The 23727-nt window shown below is 41.8% G+C and overlaps 1 protein-coding gene across 7 annotated transcripts in view; it reads left to right on the top strand.

Annotated features, from left to right (window-relative positions):
* Positions 1-23727, top strand: part of LOC131469666 (membrane-associated guanylate kinase, WW and PDZ domain-containing protein 2-like) — a 115268-nt gene that overhangs the window by 15278 nt on the left and 76263 nt on the right. For 6 of the 7 annotated variants that reach the window (XM_058644901.1, XM_058644900.1, XM_058644899.1 and 3 more), the window contains exon 2: positions 19313-19429. In XM_058644901.1, the coding sequence (XP_058500884.1) occupies positions 19313-19429 (117 nt within the window). Of the gene's footprint in view, positions 1-17180; positions 17515-19312; positions 19430-23727 lie in introns of those variants that run through there. The other variant, XM_058644902.1, reaches the window with a different exon arrangement.

Genomic DNA, 23727 nt, shown 5'->3' with positions numbered 1-23727 from the left:
GCACAGATGGAGGCGGTTGTTTTTTTTTACTCATTGACATAGTGTAGATTAGCCAGTAGCGCCGATCTGATAGCATCACTGTGGTATTCACATCCAACTGAGAGGGATTATGAAAGCTGGCGTCAGGAGCAGCGGCGGCTGGTGATTCCAAGATTGGGAAATCAAACCTCTGTGCCATTTTATTATAAAACAAAGTCACAATCGATGTGAGTTCAATAAAAATTGTTTAGAGTTTCTTAGTAAGAGTGTTATTGGCAGTAGGCTGAATAACCTCTATGTTTATTTATTTTACACAATTAAGAACATTTAAATATATATCTGCTGTGACATGAGTATGCAAAATATTATGTTAAAGTCTAAAGACTAAATGACCTTTGCTGATGGGCACAGGGAAAAGCATGTATATCAGTATCGGTTATTGGTCCAAACATTTCTGATATATCAGCATATTGAATATCGTGTATCCTATTTCTTAGAGGCAATCACTGCAGGCTCTGGACCTTGTAGGTGGATAATATCGTGACACAACACCCAGTGCGGAGAAATCCATTTAAAGATGTAGAGAGGAAAAGAAAGAGAAAAACATGATTGTCTTGAAATATTGAAAACAAAGCAAAAATAACTGAGAGCTGTTAAAATGTTGGGAGATTATCTTCATGTCTGTTGGGAGGCCTCGTCTTCCAAGAGACTAATTAAAGCTGTCTTTCCAGACGGAATCATGTCAGTAAAATGATATCATCACGTGTCAACCTTTAGTTTAAAGATAGAGCTGCAAAGCAAAACACCAGTGAAAACTCTACAAACTCTCACATTATCAGAGTTTGTCTCAGTCTATCACTTTGTGTGTATTGAGGTGGCAACGTGCCAGTTTCCTGAGTGTGTGAATGTGCCAACCTGGCATTGTGTGGCTTTTTAAAGGCAGTTTATTGGTTTAAAGATGGCTTGTATGAATCAGTCTCCTCGAATAGAAGCTCCACAGTAAACAGTGTTCTGCACTTTCTGCACCATCATTCCTGAGCTGAACACCCCGGTGCCAGCTCTCATTATATCACTGATTATATTTGTGCGACTTGTCAAGTTAAAACTCACCTCTCTGCATCAACCTTTGACTATTTTTAAATCCTATATACCTTTTTTATGTAAAAATCAAGCGATAATGATTTGAATTGAGCTCATAGAAAAGCTCCTGTGGTGGTGCATCATTTCATGTAAGAGTGGAATTTAACTGCTGGATTGTCTGAAATGTCCCCGCTGAGCTAATCATATCACAGCAGCAGGCGGCTTCATGACTTTCTGAGAGAGTCTCAGTTAATGTGTTTGCCTTAAGGATCTTCTCATCTCTGTAATAGATTCTTCTTACCAGTAGAGGACGGTAGCTGTCTAATTAATCAGTGTCTGCACTGCTACTGTCGCAGGGAGAGTGTGGACCAGTTAAGTTTGAAGTGTTTACTCCCTTTAAGGCGATGGTTTTACGAGGATCATAGGTAAAGTTATGGCACAAACTCAATAAAGAAATTAAATTGTGTAAAACTCTTTTGGGGTTAAAAAATAAAATGATTACAGCTTACAATAGGAAGAGAAAGTCTAGCACTATAATTGTAATCGAATGATCTAGACCTGAAACAATTACTCGAATCAGCAATTATTAATCGATTACTAAATGACTATTTTGATAATCCATTTATCGGTTTGAGGGTTTTTTCATTATGAAAACGAATGAAAAATGAATCGATTATGAATATAATCGTTAGCTGCAGCTATAAAATGATCTTTATGTTTACTTTTTATATGAATGTAACCAAAATAAAGATATTCATTCATTCATCCATTCATGGTAAAAAAGGTTTTTGCTTTGTACAGTTTGCAGGTGGTATGATTTACATAGTTGTTTCCCTGCATGTTAAACCTGAGTATCTGTCAGTGATTGTGCTTCAGACTGACTTATTTAACCCTGAGATGTGGAATTGTCAGCTTCCACCTTGTAAAGATGTAACGGTGAATAATAATTTCTTTGTAAAATCGTTGAGTGGTAAGATGAGAAGTAGCTTCTGTTCTGGTTATTCTGGAACATTTACAGAACAAACACTCAACAGAAAAATTGCATTTACTGAATTGGGAACATGCCCTACCCAAACAAAAAAGCTTTTTAATGTGTGTTTTGTGCAATATGTGCAATGTTTGTGGGAGAATGTTACATCATGTTGCCCTTTTGGAGTAAGGATGGCACAATACCTCCTCTTTGTTTCCCATAAGGATATCACAGACTCGTATGACTCATATATTCACTTCAGACTGCTAAAACTATGACGCCGTTACATTTGTGCCGGTGCACTTCAAGCTATTTTCAAAGACATAATTCTCTAACTGTGTAACAAATATTCTTCTCCCATAAAGAAGAAATAAAAAGCCCACAGCATGGCTCGACTAAAAGGCTATTGCAGTGTATCAGGGCCACACCATGGCACACATGGTCCCTGTGTGTGTGTGTGTGTGTGTGCATGGGCTTTCTTTTAGTTTTCCAGTTTCCGAGGTTAATTGGACACTCTAGATTGACCCTGAGTGTGTGAGTGAACGGTTGTTCGTCACTATATTGTATGTTGGCCCTGTGATGGAGGTCAGGTGGGATTGGCACCAGCAGCTCTGTGACTCACATGTGGAAGATAAATTGATGGATGGATTGTATTGGATTTTAAAAAAAGAGTATTTTCTGTATCGGATCAGAGTTTCCGGATTGGCATGTTTACACGACATATTATTATTCAGATTACAGTATGTGTGTTCATGTAAACATAGGTAATGATGACATAATGTATATGTTCATCTCAATTGTAATAGGATCAAAGCTGAAACTCTATGAAACACTGACAAACAGAACGCAGCGCCATCTTAGCAATGGCTCAAACCTGTTCCCTGACCTCTCATACTGTTTCATTTGTTCTGTGTTTTCTTTTCTAAGGTTGTTTTTCTGACTTTGTGAAAGCAGCGGTGCCTCTCTCTCTCTCTCTCTCTCTCTCTCTCTCCCCCTCTCTACAAATCCTGATGATAATTATCATCCAGACAAAAAAGTGGTTGTGTAACACTTCAACAACCCACACTGCTACAGCACACGACAATCTGCTTTTCAAACACGGTTCGGTGCTTAAGTTTCAGTGTTGCCATCATCACTTTTACTTTTCTGGTAATAATCACAGCAATAGTGAAACAACAATGGCGGCTTTGATTAGTCCTAGAAAAATGTCGACGTTGTGAAGCACGTAGAAGTACTTTTCCAGCTGACTTGTTAGGATTTGAGTTATGGCCACGTTTAACTGCCTTTCTATGCCCGGTGTATATAATATCCCTGTTCATCTAAGGAACGGTCAGATCAGTACATGTGAGATGAATTAAACTCATTTTCCTTTGGATTAAACACCATGAAAGACACTGTAATAGCTACAGACAGACGTTATTAGACTAGACTATCAGACCATAAAAGCCAAATGAAGCACTGGAGAGAAGAATCATTACGATGTTCAGAGGGAGCGGCCTGCTTTCAGCCACAGCCACAGTTATTCTTTTTTTCTGTATTGACTAGGAACGCCAACACACTGGCATTTCACTGCCGTTTTTGTAACAAATCAGGTGACATGCTGATAGGCCTGTAGTTGCTGAGTTCCTGTCGACTTCCTGTTATCTGAAACGTTGTTGAGAAGATTGTGACTGAACAGCTTGATGAGCAGCAGTTAAGATTAGGGCAAAGCGTTCTACCGAAACAGCATGTTGCTACTTCCTTGACTTCATCAAGACAAATGTTGGTAAAGGAGGAGCAGTGGGTGAGGCATTTATCAACCTCTGTAAAAGGATTTTGATACAGAGGCCACGTCCAGTGTACTCACAGCTCAGGAAGGGCATCTGACGTTAAACCTTTGTCAAATCAAATATGCTGATCACTGAAATGATCTGTTGTGGCGACCCCAAAAGGGAGAAGCTTAAAGAAAAAGAATCACTCTGTACTACTTCATACATTATCCAAGCTCAAACTCTCTGTTAATGTACTAAAGCAGCTCCTATCTTACCTACAGTACCAGGCTTTCTCCCTATCTGTCAAAGCCTGCACAATGGGAGTGCCGCAAGGTTCCATCTTGGGTCCACTGCGATTGTCCTCAAGAGAAGATGTAGAAGTATTTGAACCCATAAAGATCTTTGCATTCTCTCTCCATCCACTCTATTTTGTGTGTTCATGTGCAGGAGTGGGGTGTCCTCGTGATTCTTGTTGAGTGGGATGATGAAGTGTTCGGGCTAACTGGCTGGTTTTCAGGGGAAATGAAGAAGGGTTATTTTTCTCAGAAAAATACATTACCTTTTTCTTTATCTGATTTGGCAGATGTTTTTATGCAGGATGGACGTCCTGACACAAACGCTCCCATTTATCTAGACTTGGGAGCAGCACTAGGAGTGTCTAAATAAGACTGAGCAATGGGGATTGAGTACCTTGCTCAGCCCTTGACCTGGCGCGGAGTCAAGCCCAATTCCGTTCGGTTGCCCATTTGCATCCTAGAGTACATACTATAATCAGGTCCACAAGTGTTCTCAGGTGTTGAAGACACAAAAGAAGGCCTAGAGCCTCACGGGAATAACAAGAACCACAGTCGATGTGTCCATGATGCCTACTGACTACTGATTATGTCTCACCTACTTGAATGGGCGCTTTATTTTGTCGGGGTAGAGTTTAAACCACGTCTCTGTGTAACTCAGTTCCAAGAGGCAAAGGGGAACAGGTGAAAATGAGAAACTGGATCGGGCCTCATACTCATTAGGAAGCATCCTGCTTGTTGTTCCTGAGGCTAAGGAGCTCCGCTGTAACTTCAGAGCGCAATCAAGAGTGACAAACATCCAACTCCAAAAAGCCTTATTTAAATCCGTAGCCACAGCAGACTCACAAACACACGCCTTGTGTCCGTCAGTGTTTATCTCATCAATGTAGACTTGAGGTGTGATGAGGAATTAATTTGCTGCGGGAGGAAGACAGTGTGAGGAATATTAGACCCAGCAGTTCCTATAACCTCGCTCCTTTAATCGTGAAGTCTGATTTGTCGAGAGGGCTGGTTTCTCTTCACTGTGACTCAGAGGTTGAAAATGTGTGTTTGTCCTTGATGAGAGAAAGACGTGGAGGAACATCATTATGAAGACTATAGTCTGAGGATGGAGGGGGGATCAATACAGAGACCTTTAGGACAGAGTCTTTGTCATTTACTATTAATAATGGGCCCTGCTGTCTGCTCTAATATTGCCATTAGAATTACAGGAAATAGATATTTCATCCACAATTGAACGACTCTCACATGTAGAAACTGTCAGCGCATTTACAGCTTAATACACACTCTCCATCATCGATCTCGCTTTCTGTCTCTTTGTCTGTCTACACACACACACACACACACAGGATTTAGCTGTACCTATTCAGAGCTGTAAAACAAGAGAATAATAGACTATAGGTCAAAGGAGGTGGATAAAGATGCAAATTGCGAAACACAGAAACCAAAATGTCAGCTGGCACAAGCAGAGTGGATAAACCAACTGAGGCGACTAAAGGAAGTGAGTCCAGATGTAAAGAAATTATTTTAAGATGATGTTCTGTGTGCGTTGTTGAAAAGGGCTGAAAAGTATATGCGGAGGTAGAGACTAAAACGGCAGATAAGTGATATAGTTGGACACGCTGACTCAGCATTCCCAGCTATTAGGACAACATTTTTTTTTTTAATCTTGTCTTGTTTTTAGCTTCTGCTGCTGTGAATAAGCACATATGTAATTCTAACCTTTATTTAGTTTTCCCCCTTTATTTTGAAAGCCAGGCATCAAAAACATTAGACTGTAACATATGGCAAAGCTCAGAGTTGATGAGGGTTTGTGGTAATTAAAGCTGTGTAGAAGAATTGGATTAACGTTACTGTGGTCATTAACACCTGCATGTTCCTATTTACACTCAGAGTTGCACACATGAGACAAAATGCAATGTCAAAGGTTTTAGTTTGTTTTTTTCACTAACTTCCTGTAAGCTCGTCCGCGTGTCATTCTTCTCCTTGAATAAATCCTGCTGACCTAGATGTTTGGTGTCAGACGTGTTTTTAATCACCGTGGACATTTTGGCTGGCATTGCAGGAAATTCACAGGTGCATCTAATAAAATGGATGATTGCTGCAAATGACCTGGCTCTGGGTTTGGACACGTGGGTGTTATTCTCTCCAACTGCTGCCGCCAAATTGTCTGATAAACCCCCAATTTTATTTCTTTACATGTATTATAGTGTTGGAAAGCCTGGTCCAGCTTATAGCTTAAGCTCCTTTTAGACCTGATATAAACAGCCAGAGTTTTCACTCACTCACTCATCTTTTTGTGTACATGACAATATGAATGTGGAAGTACTGATTATTTTCAAATTACATACAGCCTCTTTTCAAACCCTGTGTTTATTGCTAAATGAATTTTTAGTGTCTCAGCTGATGAACTCATCCACTGCTGTTTTCTCCTCAGATGTTATTTGAACATATTGTACCTGTTTGGCGTCGAGCAGTTGTTTGTCTTTGTTGCGTATAATTGTTTAAAGGAGCTGTGAGAGAATTGCAGTATTTTATCTGCTGTACTGTGTTGAGCAGAGTGCCATTAAATGATTAGTCTATTTCTGTTTAGCCACACGCCACATGCATACATTAACATTATGGATATTATATGTATAGCTGCAACTAACGATTATTTTCATAATCGATGAGTATTTCCTCAGTTAATCGAGTAATCGCTCGGCCCATAAAATGTCATAAAATGTTGAAAAATGTCGATCACTGTTTTTCAAACCTGACAATTATCTTGTTTCTTGTCTTGAAAAATCTTTTTTTAATCATGAAAAAACCCTAACTTGATTATCAAAATAAAAAAAACATTAATTTATTCATTGATTAATAATCGAGTAATTGTTTCAGCCCTAAATAACTGTATTTTGCATGTAATGTAATACAGATGATAAACTAATCATCTAAAATATTATCATAATAATGAAATATTTTTCTCCAGTGTATTTTAATGCTTGATTAATTGATTATTAATTGATTACTAAATGAATTGTTTTTTTCCATTATACTATTAGTTTTCAGATTTTTCAGTTTCTTAAATGTGAATATTTTCTGGTTTCTTTGCTCTATATAACAAAGAAATCATTATCATTTACAGTGTATTGTAACTCTCCTTCAACAAGCGCAAACATCTCAAAAAGAAAACTTTTCCTGAGTTCAGAGAAACAACCTGTGTGGAGCTTTATATCCCCATATATCACCTACATCATGATATAGGACACACATTTCTGGATAGTCACCCAGCCTTACAGAAATATCTTTTTTCTACTGTGATATATATTTGTCTTGATAAGTAATGATATAAGCCCTACTCTGAAGTTAAATAAACATTTTAAAGAGAAAACACCTTCTCTGTAGCCTGAGTCTCTAACATGAGTCACTGTAAATAATAAGCACCTCAATCAGTATAATTTAGTACCTTACTCTAATCACAGTCTATGGCTTTAGTTCTCGATGCATAAAACATTTTTCTTTAACTGTGCATAATGCTGCTCACAGTCCTTAAGAACATATGCATTACACTGCTGTAGCAGAGTGGAACTCTTGCAGTTAGTGACGAGTCCATATACTCGTGTTGAATAGTGTTGAATGCGGTTTGGCAGCAAGCTGTGCAGTGATTAGTGTTGTTTTTGTTTACACCTCGGAAAGAGTTTCTACTTCACTTTAGTTCCAACCTATATTCTCCCCCGGGTCATGGTAAGTGTTTGAATAGGTACAGAGAACGTGGACTGAGTTTGGGCTTTGACAATAGTCAATCAGTGTAAAGCTGTCTTTCAGGGTTTGATGCTGCTTCATTGTGCTCCATTTAAAAAGAGTGGGAGATGGATTGAACGGAAAGTGAGAATACAGATGGAAATATGTGTGTGTGTGTATGTTGTAGGTACTGTATTACTCATGTTGTGGGGACCTGGATCTGTTTACACAGTCACATTATGGAGACTTGTCCTCTTTATGGCGACAAAAATCAAGTATCAATAACATTTTTAGGTGAAGACCTGGTGTAAGGTTAGAGTGAGTCTCCAGGAAATTAATGTAAGTCAATGGGATGTCCTCTGAAGTCATGGGAACCAGATATTCAGGACCATTTCTGGCATAAACATTGCCCACGCCAGGACCAGTCGTCCTCATGGACACCAATACTGAGGCTACTGAGGCAGAACCTCAATATCTGAGCGGTTAAGATTTGAATATTGGTTAGGGTTAAAGCTGACTTCCAAATGAATGAAAGTCACTGAGAGTCCTTAAACGGATAGCTGCACAAACCTACATGTTCCAGATGTGCAGACTCTCGCCCGGCACTTTTCTACTCCTCTCTACTCCGTGTGACCTCTTGTGGGAGTGTGGGCAAGCTATCGATCACCGAGTCTCTCCGAGAGTTTCGCTCTCCATGACAACCACAGTGGTACAACAGCAGTACATCACCTCAAGCCTCAGCTTTCCCCAGGCACCCGAGACCATCAGCTCAGATCTCAGCCCTTAACCAGCCAGACTGCCCCTTCAGTTTGATAAGTGTGGTCTTATGTGCGTGTGTGTGTGTGTGTGTGTGTGTGTGTGTGTGTGTGTGTGTGTGTGTGTGTGTGTGTGTGTGTAGGCTTTAGCAATAAGGGTGGAGTGTGCCAATAGCAGAAGTCAAGGAAGTGTGTGCAGAGAAGTTGTTGCTATCAAAATAATGTGGAGTGGTAATTGGCAGAAAATGATTAAACATCTGTAAATATGTTTGTATAAGTGTATGATCACCTTAAAATAAAAGCCCTCCTTTACAGGGTTGTCATCTTGAGTCAGCCAGAGTGTGTGCTTTGTGTCACAAAGCCGAAAAATGGCTCCACCCACATAAACCTGATAACCTGATACAGTAGAGCAGGGCTGTCTCTCCTACTTCTTTTTGTTCAGGGTCCACATGCAGCACAATTTGATCTCAAGTGGGCCGGACCAGTAAAATAATAGCACAAACACCTGAACAACAAGAACTTTTTCTTTGTTTTACATTTAATGAAGTAGCATTTTTATAAAATGTGACATTTCTTGAGAAAAACATGTGCAATTTCAACAATATTATGCCTAAATGTACCATTTACACATCACACTGGATCTGTAAAGGCACAAACATTTGACAATCAGATTCTAAAAGTAATGTGACATTTTATTTTATGTGAAGTTCATCCTGCAGGCCGGATCAAAGAGTGGAGTTGTGAAAGTGTTTGCATCCATTCTGGTCTGCAAAGGCCACCGTAGTTTACTGAGGGGCTCGGTTTACTGAGGGAGACTGCAATCCTCACAAACACTTGGACCTGTAAATGTAGTATAAATGTGTATAACAATTCTGAAACAGTGACACAAATCATATTTCTTCTTGACACTGTGATACCTCAACCTGCTGAATTCTCATTTATCAATGTACCAACACTAATGTCTTCACCACAATTTTTTTCACACTTAATGCCATAAAAGTTGCTGATGACAAAATCATAAAGTGATCAATTGAATATTGGTGAATATTGTCATGTGATTATTTTGAAGCGATCACAGCTGCAGCCGTGTTGGAACTTTTGATAGTCTCCTTATAAAGGATAGAAAAACAAAACAAAACTGAGGTGTGAACAGAAGAGTGGAGAAGGAGGATTTGTTACACCTCTACTCCACTTTGGTGTGATTTTACACCACATTTATTCCTCAGTTTTTGTCATTATCAGGTTTTATTTTCAGGTATCTGATACCATTTCAGCTGTGTGTGTGTGTGTGTGTGTGTGTGTGTGTGTGTGTGTGTGTATGGATAAAAGTTGCACGCAGGCATCTGTCCCTAAAGTGTGATTGCAAAGTAGTTTGCACTTAAGACAGTTAAACTTTGTAATGAGAACGATATAGAGAATCAATGTGGTAAGACGGTGCTCCCCTTAACTCATGTCCCTGTGGGAGAGCAGACATGTCAGATCTAATTATGCCTTCCCAAACCAAACAGAACGGATCCTGTTGCTTTCTACATCTATCTGCTGCTCGCTCAAACCTCACTCCTACACGGACAGGTAACACTGAAAGCTTCATTTTACATCACTGAAAAGATATTAGCAAATAACACGGAACCATGAACATAAACCATTTTCCCCCCCATGACGCCCCCCCCCCTTCCCTGTCATACATCAGGCTAAAAGTTAACTTGCCTCACATTCCATTTTCTTTAGTGACCCTTAGTGCTCAATACTGCAGATATAAATATCAGATTTAAATATCATCTCTGTGCTGCAGATTCACATTACAGAATTAAATAACTCTGCAAAAACAATCACATTCGAAGAGCTGCCCCACATACACAACTATATAATATAATATAATAATATATATTCAAGCCACTGTAGAAACAAGGAGACACAAAATGTCGGCCACTGTAAAGCCAGGCGCTTGCTGTACTTATCCAGAGCTGACAAATATGTACACTTTTACTCTTGTACATACACATTTTTGGGTAGTAGTTTTTCATTTCTGCCAATAAACCTTCCTATGTTTAACAAACCTCGAAGTGCATTGACATGTAAGGCCCCCGTCTCCATGTTTTACAGCCATTTTGTTTCTACAAACAAGGCGACCATGTGACAAACTTTCCAGAAGCACCTACAGAATATGAAACAAAAATACAACCTGACTTCAGACTTTGTCCTTTCAGTGTAGGAATAATTGTTAATGTTTAAGTGTAACTAAACCCCTAAACCACTTTTTTCAGGTGTAAACCAGTGTATATGGGTCATTTGCTGATCCAGGTGCACATCTAGTATTGAAATGATACTATGTCTATGTCTCTACTGCCTCTCTGGTCAAACAGCATTCACATGCTGCCATTGGCTTTCTTAGTCCATGCTTCTGTCACTGGTACAAGCTTTTGTCACCTTTCTAACACAGCCGCAACTCAGTGTCAGATTTCACTTCCAGACCATGTCCACTGCACTGCTCCCCTCTCTCACTCAGCTTTCAGCCTACTTCTTGACTTAATTCCCTTGCAGTACTTTTTGTGTTCCCACAATGCTCCCCGGCACTCGGGCAGCTATGCCCGACCATGCATGGCTCTTGCCCGTCTGCCTCAGGCAGCACTGCCCACCCGTGCATGGCATTTGCTCCCTGTGACAACTCGTCAGAGCTCCACTGCCCCGTGCCCCAGGCAAGCACTTATCCTCCCAAGTGCTTGTGCTCCAATAAATGGAGCCGGGAGCAAGTGCCATGCACTGCCAGGCAGGGCTGCCTGAGGCATGGGGAGATCCAGGGAGCACCAGGGAGTAAACACAAAAGTTATTCCAGCTATACATATTTGTAGCTGCATTTAATGGAGCCATAAAGTTGTTGCAGGAAGCAAGTGCCATGCATGTGAGGGCAGGGGTGACGGAACGCGAAAAGTATTGTGAGGGAACATTGTAAGGAACATTGTGGGGAACATGGTGAAGAACATTGTGAGGAACATTGTGAGGGAACATTGTGAGGAACATGGTGAGGGAACATTGTGAGGGACATTGTGAGGAACATTGTGAGGGAACATTGTAAGGAACATGGTGAGGGAACATTGTGAGGGACATTGTGAGGAACATTGTGAGGGAACATTGTAAGGAACATGGTGAGGGAACATTGTGAGGAACATTGTAAGGAACATGGTGAGGGAACATTGTGAGGAACATTGTGAGGAACATTGTGAGGAACATGGTGAGGGAACATTGTGAGGGACATTGTGAGGAACATTGTGAGGGAACATTGTAAGGAACATGGTGAGGGAACATTGTGAGGGACATTGTGAGGAACATTGTGAGGGAACATTGTAAGGAACATGGTGAGGGAACATTGTGAGGAACATTGTAAGGAACATGGTGAGGGAACATTGTGAGGAACATTGTGAGGGAACATTGTGAGGAACATGGTGAGGGAACATTGTGAGGGACATTGTGAGGAACATTGTGAGGGAACATTGTAAGGAACATGGTGAGGGAACATTGTGAGGAACATTGTAAGGAACATGGTGAGGGAACATTGTGAGGAACATTGTAAGGAACATGGTGAGGGAACATTGTGAGGAACATTGTAAGGGAACATTGTGAGGGAACATGGTGAGGAACATTGTAAGGGAACATTGTGAGGGAACATGGTGAGGAACATTGTAAGGGAACATGGTGAGGGAACATTGTGAATAACATGGTGAGGAACATGGTGTGGAACATTGTGAGGAAACATTGTGTGGAACATTGTGAGGAAACATTGTGTGGAACATTGTGAGGAACATTGTGAGGAAACATTGTGTGGAACATTGTGTGGAACATTGTGAGGAAACATTGTGTGGAACATTGTGAGGAAACATTGTGTGGAACATTGTGTGGAACATTGTGAGGGAACATGGTGAGGAACATTGTAAGGGAACATGGTGAGGGAACATTGTGAATAACATGGTGAGGAACATGGTGTGGAACATTGTGAGGAACATGGTGTGGAACATTGTGAGGAAACATTGTGTGGAACATTGTGAGGAACATTGTGAGGAAACATTGTGTGGAACATTGTGTGGAACATTGTGAGGAAACATTGTGTGGAACATTGTGAGGAAACATTGTGTGGAACATTGTGTGGAACATTGTGAGGGAAATATTGGGATGGAACAAAAAAGATCTAAAAATATCTCCCACCATGACTCTAACCAGGATCTGTATGTTTAGTTACCCTTTAAGAAGATAAAGAATCTGAATCTGAACTCAATCATGTCATGATACATTTGGGGAATAATATAAACCCAGATACACTGCGGTGCAAGGTAAGTAAAGCTATAATTGTTTCAGTTAAACATCATGCCTACAGTACCTGTGGGGGATGGCAAAAAAAGAAAAAAGCTAATGTTATTAAATTAGCATGGAGAACAGAGCTGTACGGCTGGCGAGTCTCTGCTGAACCCTGTTGCTGTTTAGAATAATATCCTTCTCATCTTCCTCTGAGATTTTAGTTTGCATGCTGGTTAGTTCAGCCTCAGGCGAGATGTGGAGTGTGATCTGGACCTGCTGAGGGTGTTGAGGGCAGGATTAACCTCCTGGGGGAAAGTTGTATCATTATAAGGCCTGCAACAGTATGTTCATCTTCTCTGCTGTTAGTTCACCCATAAGAATGTCATTAAATATGCAACAGTGTTTATTGTTCAAGCCTAACTCAGGTCAGGTTCATTTTGCCTACTAGGCTGGAATGATTCCACACATTGTCAAAACCATCTTTAATCTCAGAACACAGCCTGTTGAAATCATCTGAGTTATTCACAGATTCACTTACCGACCACTTCTTTTTGTGAATCTAATAAAGTGTCCAGTGGGGTCTTTTGTTGCTGTAGCACATCTGCTTCAAGGCTTTCCACATTATGTGGTCAAAGATGGTCATCTGTTGTGTATTTCACATGAGGAATACAAGTCTCCAACTGTTAATACTGCAGTGTATATTAAACATAAGAAATATGTTAATCAAAATGTGTCTAAAAAAGATTTTGAAAGAGTCCTATTTTAAACAATCATTCTGGGGGGAAACATTTTAAAGATCAAGAATATTCAGGTTGAGCATTTTAAATGCAGAGCAGAAAAGTCCCACAGTGGGTGTGGAATGGAGCCGCTGTTTATCTGGCTGCTTAGACACAGTGTGTGTCTTCACACCAGCAGTTAGCAACAGTGATGGAGTTCATGTCAGATCTATTTTTAGTTCACAGTCATAATTGAAATGAACTGCTGGCTCTTTACGTAAGTGAGAGAGAAGAAGCTGGATGTGGTTGTTCTGGTATTTACGTCTTTAAGTAGAAGAACCGGAGCTGTTATGACGGAGGCCTCCATGCTGCTTCATTACGGTATGAATTAATTATCATTTGTAGCCAAAGTTGAATGATGCACGCGACGTAACGTAGCGCCTCTGCCCACATTTCCTCTCCACTTCCTGGTCGTGTTTACTGTCAATCAAAGACACGACACTAAATGCTGCTAATGATCCTCCATTTGCATTTGAAGTGCACATTATTATGCCATGATGTGAACACACTCAAATCAGCCAGTGTTGAAACAATGAGCCACTGTTGTTCACTGGCGTAGTGCTGCTGTGTTCGGTAAATCAACAGCTGTGTAAACAAAATCTGCTTTTTGTGTTGCTAAGCAACAGCAGTATAAGATTGTGTTGTCTTGCCACCATGGGCCCATATCCCTCTGCAAAACTGTCTGCTCCTGTCAGCTCCCTATGCTCACTGTCTCACACAGAAACATTCACCGGCCAAATGCTTGCACATTTCCACCGTGGAGTTTATATTTGCAGATGCATTTGTCTCTTGTCTGTCTTTCTGTGAGCTGCATAACAAAAAAAAATGTCTCGGGATGGGCAAGTGATGGACAGAGTTTACCCCGCCTTCCACCCTATGCTGGGATTGGCTCCAGCATCCCCTTGGACCCTCATGTGGAGGATATAGCGACAATGAATGAATGAATGAATGTCTAGGGGTGTACTGCAGGTCATAGTTATTTATTTATTTGAAACCAGTGACCCTGTGGGAAACTGACTGGCCTTGGTTGAGGTTTGCAACCTCCGAGTGCTTCCTCTAGTTTGTGTTTTGAAGACTCAGATTTCCAGATTTGTATCCGAGTAGAGCTGAAGCAATTACTCGATTAATCGATTACAATTCCATTGCTAAATAAATCGTCAACTCTTTTGATAATCATTGAATCTGACTGAGTGTTTTTAAGGCATTAAAACAAGTCTTGCTCCATATGACATTTTCATATCATGTAATGGAAATCGTCATGTTTGCGAAACACTGATCGACATTTTAGTTTTTTTGGTCCATAAAATCTCATAAAATCTTTGGTTCTCAAAATCTCACAAAATGTTGAAATGACGACGCACTCAAATGTAATTGTGTGTCCTCAAAAACCCGAATGATTCAGTTTGAACAATTTCAGAAAATATGCACATTTAAGAAGATGAAAAAACAAAAGAACTCAAACCAATTCATCCATTAGAGAAAGAGTTCATTTAGACCAAACACTCACTCTGCAGGAACAGCAAAGACTGATTTTACATTTGCCTATGACTCATGGGCCACTTTATTAGGTACAGCTGATAAAGCGACAGTGTTGGTCTGTTGCTGCTTTAGTCCGTCACCTTCATGGTTGAGCGTGTTAAGTATTCACAGATGGTTTTCTGCATATATTGGTTGTAACGAGTGGTTATTTGAGTTACTGTTGCCGTTCTATCATCTCAGCACAGTCTCCTCTGACCTCTGGCAGCAACAAGGCATTTTCCCCTATAGAAGTGCAGCTTTTCTGGCTTATTTTCAGACCATTCTCTGTAGACCCTAGAGATGGTCACGTGTGACCTTAGATCCTTGATTTCTTCCTCACTCAGCTGCTCCACTTTGAGCTTTAGCATTTCATCTCGACCGAGTTGCTTCCACGTGGTTGGCTGATTGCGTATTTGCGATAACAAGCACTTAGACGTGCATATTTACTAAAGTGAGTGTAAATATTCTACAGACACGTTCCACAGAGACCCACTGGGCATTCATGATGTGTTGATTAATAAGGTGAAGGCTGCGCTGGGAGGGAGCAATAGCTGCAGTTTGACAGCTTAAACGGCCCCACCTCGCTGAAATGTTTTTTGAAGGGCAGGAGACTGTGTGACCTGCGTTGACTTATGGTATGTGTTTATGTAACGCTTCACTGAGCAGAAGCTGCAATGATTGCTGTTTTCCCTGTGACAGATTGTGGCTGTCATCTTTTCTCCACTTGGTGTGTTACCATCTTTTGAAAATCTATAAAATCTGTCTCCCCCGGAATTTTCCCCTGCTTTGCTGCAGTCACTCACAAAACAAGCTGACTGTGATGTTTGCCGAGCTCAGTTTAATTCCTAAGCTTTTCTTCTTTTTTTTTTATTCGCTCAATTGAAACATGACACTCATAAAGTTTCTGTGAATATGCTTTGAATGTATTTAAAGAAACTGAGCGACTGTAGTTCTGTAGTGGTAGAGCGAGTCGTCTTTTAACTCGAAGGTTGTGGGTTTGATTCCCGGCTCCGGTAGTCTGCTATTACACTTACTACTCTTACTATACACTTAAGCTCATGTTGCTCCAGTGTGTGAATGGGTGTGATAGAGAAAGTGCAGCACATAGATGTGCTGTATGAATGGGTGAATGGTCAAAACTGAAAAGCACAATATACATACAGACATCAGTTGGTTTCAGTTTGGACCAAACCTTGCTCGGGACAGCACTCGAGGCATCTTCACTGGGGTTTTGGATTTTTCAGAGGGCTGTGGTGCCGGAAGTGATGTACTGACGGCCCGGCTGCCAATGAAAAGCCGGCGCCGGCAACTATTCACCAAGCTAGAAATTCCGAAGATCTCAGAAAAGTGGAAGAAGAGACGGCTTCTAAGGAGATCACGTACAAGAAACAACTCAATTTTGGGGAAACGTGCCCCCCCTGGGGGTTAGGGTTAGGCATGGAGAAGAAGTGAGGTTAGGGTTAGGGCCAAGATGACCTGGTAAGGCCTTTTAACAAGTAAAAAAATGTCACGGTAAAGGCTATATTTCGTAGGCGTCGACGGCTACTATTATTCAGCTAAGTCCTCGGTTGCTACGGCCCTCAGTACATCACAGCCCTTCACTGGCATGTGCAGCTGTGAGCTCATCAGTACACATGTGTACGTTCAGTGTGACATGTGCAGCTGTGAGCTCATCAGTACGCGTGTGTAAGTTCAGTGTGACATGTGCTGCTGTGCTTCAGTGTTTCTCTCTCTCACACACACAAGGTCAGACGGAGAACATCTGGTGATCGACACACAAGAGTGAGTGTGAGGAAAGTCACTCTTTACAAATGCTTTCACACACTTTGACTCTCTCTCTTCACACACACACATATGCAAACATACATCCCAGTAACCCTCGTGTGGAGGATAAAGTGGCAGACAATGAATGAATGAATGAATGAACATCCCTGAGACACTTTAGTGCAATAACAGCAGCAGCAGATAGGGGCTGCTGCAGGACCGCACAAGCCGGCCGGCCAATCCAGGGGCAGGTTGTTTGTAGCCCGGCTCCCCACTGGCACATCATCTCCTCCTCCTCTCTTTTCTCCTGACGGTCGTCGTCTCTCTCCATCGCTTCACGTCTCTCACCATTTCCCTTCCCTCTCATCCTCATACTCTTTTTCCCGGGGATTTAAATTGGCCACAGTGGCCGTGCGCCGTGTGTGTGTGTGTGTCGGAGCGGCTGTTGAGAGGCAGGAGGCAGAGGGGAGACAGCGAGGTTTTCACCAAGGCGGCAGAAGATGTGCAGTGGATGCTTTGCAAGGGTAGAGGACACCTGAGAGGACAGGCTGCCTGTGGATATATGTACCTGTGGAGAAAGGACTGCTTCTATCAACATCTGGGGCAGCTGCTGATCAGGTGCCTGGATTGACTGTCTCTCTCTCTCTCTCTCTCTGTCTCTCTCTCTTTCTCTCCTTCTGTCTGTGAACTGTCTGTCATTGTGTCTGTTGATGTGCATGCACAAATATGTGTGTGTTGGTGTCCGTGCGTGTCACCGATGTGGTCTCTGTGTCACTGCAAAGCTGAGTGATGGGATGCATGCTTGTCTGAAAACTGCCGCATTCCTAATATTGTTATTTCACATTTACTCTTATCTCCCTTTGTTTTCTGGCCCTCTCCTCTCCTCTCCTCTCCTCTCCTCTCCTCTCCTCTCCTCTCCTCTCCTCTCCTCTCCTCTCCTCTCCTCTCCTCTCCTCTCCTCTCCTCTCCTCTCCTCTCCTCTCCTCCCCTCCACTTTGCTGGTTGTGAAGCAATTCACAGTGCTTCAAACAGTGCCTCAGCTAAAATGGTGTCAGTTTACATAAGATGCTTTTCCAAAAGGATGCATTTCGGTACAGAACCTGCAGTCAGTCACCTGTGTGTGCAAACATACGTGTGTGTGTGTGTGTGTGTGTGTATTGGCACGGTCGTGTGTCATGGGAGCCCGTGTTGAGAATTTGCCGTCTGACAGTGTGACTGCTCGGCGCTGCATTATTCTCCACTGACGGGCAGAACGATGTCAAGTCAGTTTGGTATGAGGTCACGTCGAGTCTGCACGAGTGAGGAGACATGGCTGTCGTTTGCAAATGCATAACAAATAAACCTCATCCCTTCCTGCAGCCGCTGGATGTGATCGTCTTGCACAGTGAATGTTGTGTGGAGAATAACTTCTCCTCCTCCTCCTCATCCCTCCTGCGCCTGTTTGGCTTGAAATGGAGGGAGGAGAAAGTCTTCATGGACATTATCATACACAGTGTGTGTGTGTGTGTGTGTGCAGCGCAGACATGTTGGCCCTCTCTCGTAGTCCTCTGCCTTTTTCTTAAATGACTTCAGTGAGACGCTAGACAACAGCTTGTGCAGCAAATAATCAGCAGTGACACCGAGGCAGAGACAAAGTGGTGTGAGCTTCTGTCCTCTGTAGGCCTTTGTCACCAAACCAGCTGACTCTGCACATCTGTCCCCCGAGGGGATTACACTGGTTTACACTACTACCATGATATGTGTGTGTGTGTGTGTGTATGTATAACCTTTGTTGTTTGATGGAATTCAGTGCAAGCTTTCAACTTGATTAAGCCATTTTGACTTCATTAAAACAGAACTGCTTCTTCCCACACAGTTTATTTCTTCCCTTTCGCTTTTTAAATCATCTTTATCATCTATATAAGTTTCTCTCATTTCTTTGCTGAAGCTTAACAATATTTTCACTGAGAAAATTAGCTCCATCAGTCCGTTAAAGGGAAATCTGCTGCTACTGCTTCTCCATGCTCTGCACACAGCTGATACAATACTAAAATAGATTAGAATAGAATTAGAATAGTGAATAGATTCACTGAATACAGGCAAGATGTTGTGCCGTCATCGTCATGTGACCAGGACGTCAGCAAATATGTGCCACACCATTGGAGCATCATGTTTGCTTATAACTCGGCGGTAAAGGACGAGATGGGACTCATGTTGCATATCAGACATTGACTCATCTGTAATCTGTGTATTTGTGTTGTTACACTGAACACAGCTTGTTCTACCAGGGGAGTGAAACCCCTCTGGTTCTTACTGACACATGTATTATAAATGATGGCAGGAAAGTAACAATGTTCAGGATCTTGACGCACAAGGCCAGAGAAACAACAACAACAACATGAGCTAACCCTGTAACCCTTGCTGTTCTTGTGTTTAGGGGGAGTGGTTGACAAGGATTTGCGGCACTACCTCAACCTGCGCTTCTCCAAGGGCTCTGTGGACCACGACCATCAGCAGATCATCCGAGATAACCTCTATCTCCGCACCGTTCCCTGTGAGTCCACCTCAACCTCTCTCTCCTCCCTCCCTCTGGCCTCCATCTCTCCTTGATGCATCGCTTTCCTCTCCCCTGCCTCACTGTGGCATCAGCAATTGCCTTTTCTCATTGTCTTTCTTAGATATCGCCCTCCCGTAACTCCCCCCCCCTCCCCAGTTCCATTTCCTTTTTTCCCCCCGTATTAGTTTTCCCCTCCTTGCCCTCGGGACATTGCCCCCGTATTTTTTCATCACACGCTCTTTCTCTCTGTCTCTCACCGTCTATCGCTCCTTCGTTTCCCTCAGTCGTCCGGCTGCTGAGCTCTCAGTCTGAGGTTTCCACGGCAACCAGGCTCTTGTCTTGAGGCTTGCATTGCTGTGACGCCCTACCCCCTTAAGCACACGCTCAAAATGCACAACACACACACACACAGATGTACGGTGAAACAGCCACGACATGAGGTGACTGGTTTGATCTGCGGGCAGAGGTAATAAGACATCACTCGATAGGATTCAATGAGGACGTTTCCTGTGAGAAAGTGTACGTGGTGGATTCACAATGCCGTTATTTCAGTCAGGAGAGACGAGCGAATAAAAGAAATAATTTATTACAGATTGAATAGAATAGTGTTTGAAGAGTCTTTGGCTCTTGGACGTAATGGGGCTGAATATCAAAGTGGAGGGCCTTTGTTTCGGAGCCACGACGACAAGGAAACACTCAGACACTGATGCTGATGGTGGATGGTGACCTGGTGAGATGGATGAAGGAGGAAGAATGATGGATAACATGAGTCGGCAAATACTTGGTGTTGATGGGGAGGGGGAGCGCGTGTGTGGCAGCACAGCCAGAGAACTGAGGTAGAAGGAGACCATTCGTTATGGGCAGTATTCAGGTTCATGTACTGAAAATTGGTATTTATTTTTTTTAATGATATGAACGGAACTTAACCCTTTAACACCGAGCGCGTGGTTGGTGCTAGCGGTAAAATTCCAGCGGTTTCTGAAAGCTGAGAATTTGCAGGTCAAAGCCAATGTGTGGTTACTGCAGTGGTTTGACTTGTGCTGTTGAAGGAAGCCAGCGATCAGCGTCTTTGTCACCAGAGAGGAGAAATTTAGAAAAAGGCCTGGACATAGTTTCTATTTTTTGGCCTGTTTTTGGACATTGAGACAGACTCAAACCAATGGTATTTTAAATATGTTTTATACTGTTCAAATTTAACACACAAAATCTGGTGTTTTTTCTCAATAAAACTAAATTAACTCATTTTAAATTGTTAAAAACTATTTTAACATGCAGTAAATTGTGAATAACTGCCAGATATTGATAGTTATTCTGGAAAAAAATGGGCAAAAACACTTAACTCACAGGACATTTTCTGGTTCTTTTTATGGTTAAAATAAGCAAAAAGGTCCAGACAGACATTTTAAGGCTTAGGTGTTGAAGGGTTAATGTGGTGCAGCAAAACACTGATCGGGGGGGGACCGTTTTCTCTGCTGCACTACCCAAACGCTGCTTGGCAAATGCTTAGATGAAGAAGTAACTGTGGTAATAACAGCAGGTGACGAGTGGTCGGACGTTGAAGGTTCCGAAACTGAAATGGTTCAACTGGATGACGCAGATGAATTTGGACCAAAAAGAGGAGCGGAGTCTGTTTTTCAGCTTTAAAAAGTCTGACGTGGACCAAACAACGATTTACTGCAAATGTCGTTCACCATGTCACCTCTTTCACAGGACACACACACACACACACACACACACAGTGAACTGCTTCTCTCTCGCCGACCACTCTGCATTACCGCTGCATACTGTGACACTGTTAAAATGTATAAAATAATGTTGTAAATATAAATGTTTGGTCATACCACACAACATTAAAGACAATTTTCAAAAAGAAGACAACAAGGTGATCGGCTAACGACTTAGTCACCATGATGCAGCAGTAGTGCGACAGAAAAGACTGATGGACAAAACAACAGGAAATGACAATGATGAAGGCCAGGAATTAAGAGTGTGAATACATGAGAGGAGATGCAAACAGGAAGTATTTGACAATTCAACTATGATCAAAGCATGCAGCAAAAAGTCTTCCTCACTGAACTTACACTGTAGCTTCCCAACAATAATAATAATAATAATAATAATAATAATAATAATAATAATAATAATAATAGTAATGTTTTAAAGAAGCACCAAACATAGAATTAAAAGAAACAATAAGGATAAAACAACAATAAAAATGATGTAAAAACTTAAATTGAAAACTAGAGAAAGCACTCAGCACAAACTGGATTTGTGCCATAACCTACATCCCCAGAAAATGTCACCTAATTCTGTCCTTTAGTTTTTATGTTATGCTGCTCACTATCAGGCAAACATACAGATCGACCTGTTTTTTGGAGGTCATGATAAAGCAATCAATTAAAAACCAAGTATATAATAGTGAATATTTAACAGCGACATCAAAGATTTTACTTTCCTGATCTCTGCTGCAGGTCATTCACAGTGAAGGCTGTCAGGCTGTAATCTGTAATCTGTAATCTGTACTATGGTGTCATGAATGTTTGTGAGAATAAGATCTGTTCCCAACAGATTGGGAAAACAGGATTTATGTGATGACTCAATAAGGATATGATAATGGTTTGGAAATAAACCATGTGACAGTACATCGTATACAGTTAGACTCTGTTACTCTGTCGTTTGGTGGAAATCCAGTTGTTGAAGCATGAACGTTCCATAGGAAATTCAAATTTTTTAAAAATCATTGCAGGTTTCTTTCTTATTTCTGATTGTGATGCTTTTACACTAAGTGTATTTACTCTGTGTGAACTGAGAAGACTTAGAAGACATTTGTGCTTTTCTGATTTTGGAAGATAAGAATGACTTTTATTATTATTCTATTTAGATATTTGAAGACAGTTGACCAACAGGAGAGACGTGTTGGGACGATACACTGTATGTACTACTACCTGTCACCCAGTCCCTGTAGATCATGTGTGTACACGCCTGTGCTTTCACTGTGTTATCAGAGTGTACCTGTTGTCAGTGACTCGATTAACATTGAGGGGATGTTGTCTCCAGCAGCTCCGCCTGCTGTCAATACAGCGAGCAGATCGTGAATCAGCTTCTCTGGAGACTGAAGCCACTCTGACGCTCCGCTCCGCAGACTACAGATGCAGCTCCATTCACGCGGCGCGTGGATCAGTGCATTTTTCTGCTCGTCTGACGTGTTTGAGTATTCTGTTAATGGCCTCACCTGTCGTACTGTCTGGTCTTTTGTGAGCAAAGGTGTTTGGAATGAGTCATCTGGCAGATTTGTGCGCAGAAACGCGAGAAAACAAAAGTGACTTTGATGATTTTTCTGTGTTGGCTGAGATCTTCTACTACACTCGATGTCCTCTAGCTGCTGACACAGAAGGGATTGTTTAATACTCTCCCACAGCTGCACAGCTCCTGAGTCTCCCTCTCGCTTCTCGACTCCTTCATGTTTCCTCTGCCTGTTCTTCCTACTCCGCCTCTTTGATTTCCTTTGGTCACTCTATCACATTTTCTCTGCCTCCAGCTGGTCCGCCCTCCGTCTCCTTCCCTCTGCTCTGCGTCCCCGTCTTCCTACCTGTCTCAGCTTGTTGGCTGTGTAATAGTGCAGCGAGGACCGACTGACAGAGTGACAGCTGAGGCGATGGGGACTGGCTGGGGTTCAACACTGCGGGTCCTCACCCATTTCAGCCCTTTGACACAGGAGCCATAGTTGTTTCAGCATGTTAAATTAGAGGTGGACACTTTAAACAGTCAGCTTATTAACCAGGCCAGTATTTTGCCTTTTCTTTTCTTTTCTTTTTTTTTAAATCATCAATCGACTAAACTGAACTGAACTGAAATGATGAGCTGATTATTGCTTCCTGCTGTATGTTTCTTCTAAAACTTTATCTTCTTTCATTCAAAAGTTTGTTTGACACGCTTCTGCTTTACGCTTGCAAGTGAATTCTGCTCTTGGAGTTGAAATCAGTTTGGGGGCGGAAACCAAAGGGAAGGCACCAACCCTTTTATGATTGGTCACTTTCAGTGTGATCAAGGAACTTCTTGTATTTGATTGACAGCTATCACTACAATGTGTCCAGAGCAGAGAGGAATCAGGTAAATGAAGGTTATTGTTCTGACTCCGGGCGAGAACTCATATTGAAGCATATATTTGATGTTAGTCGTATTAAGTAACATTGCATATTGCTACTGTAATGAGTAGTGAGGTATCTGACTTAGATGAACACATGAAAACAGATAATTGTTGCCTTGAATGTGTTAAAGATGTGCACTCCATTGCA

This window comes from Solea solea, chromosome 12 (genome assembly GCF_958295425.1).
Source record: "Solea solea chromosome 12, fSolSol10.1, whole genome shotgun sequence".
In the NCBI taxonomy this organism is placed as follows: Eukaryota; Metazoa; Chordata; class Actinopteri; order Pleuronectiformes; family Soleidae; genus Solea; species Solea solea.
Note: the sequence above shows the minus strand (reverse complement) of the source record. Positions and strands in the feature narration are given on the sequence as shown.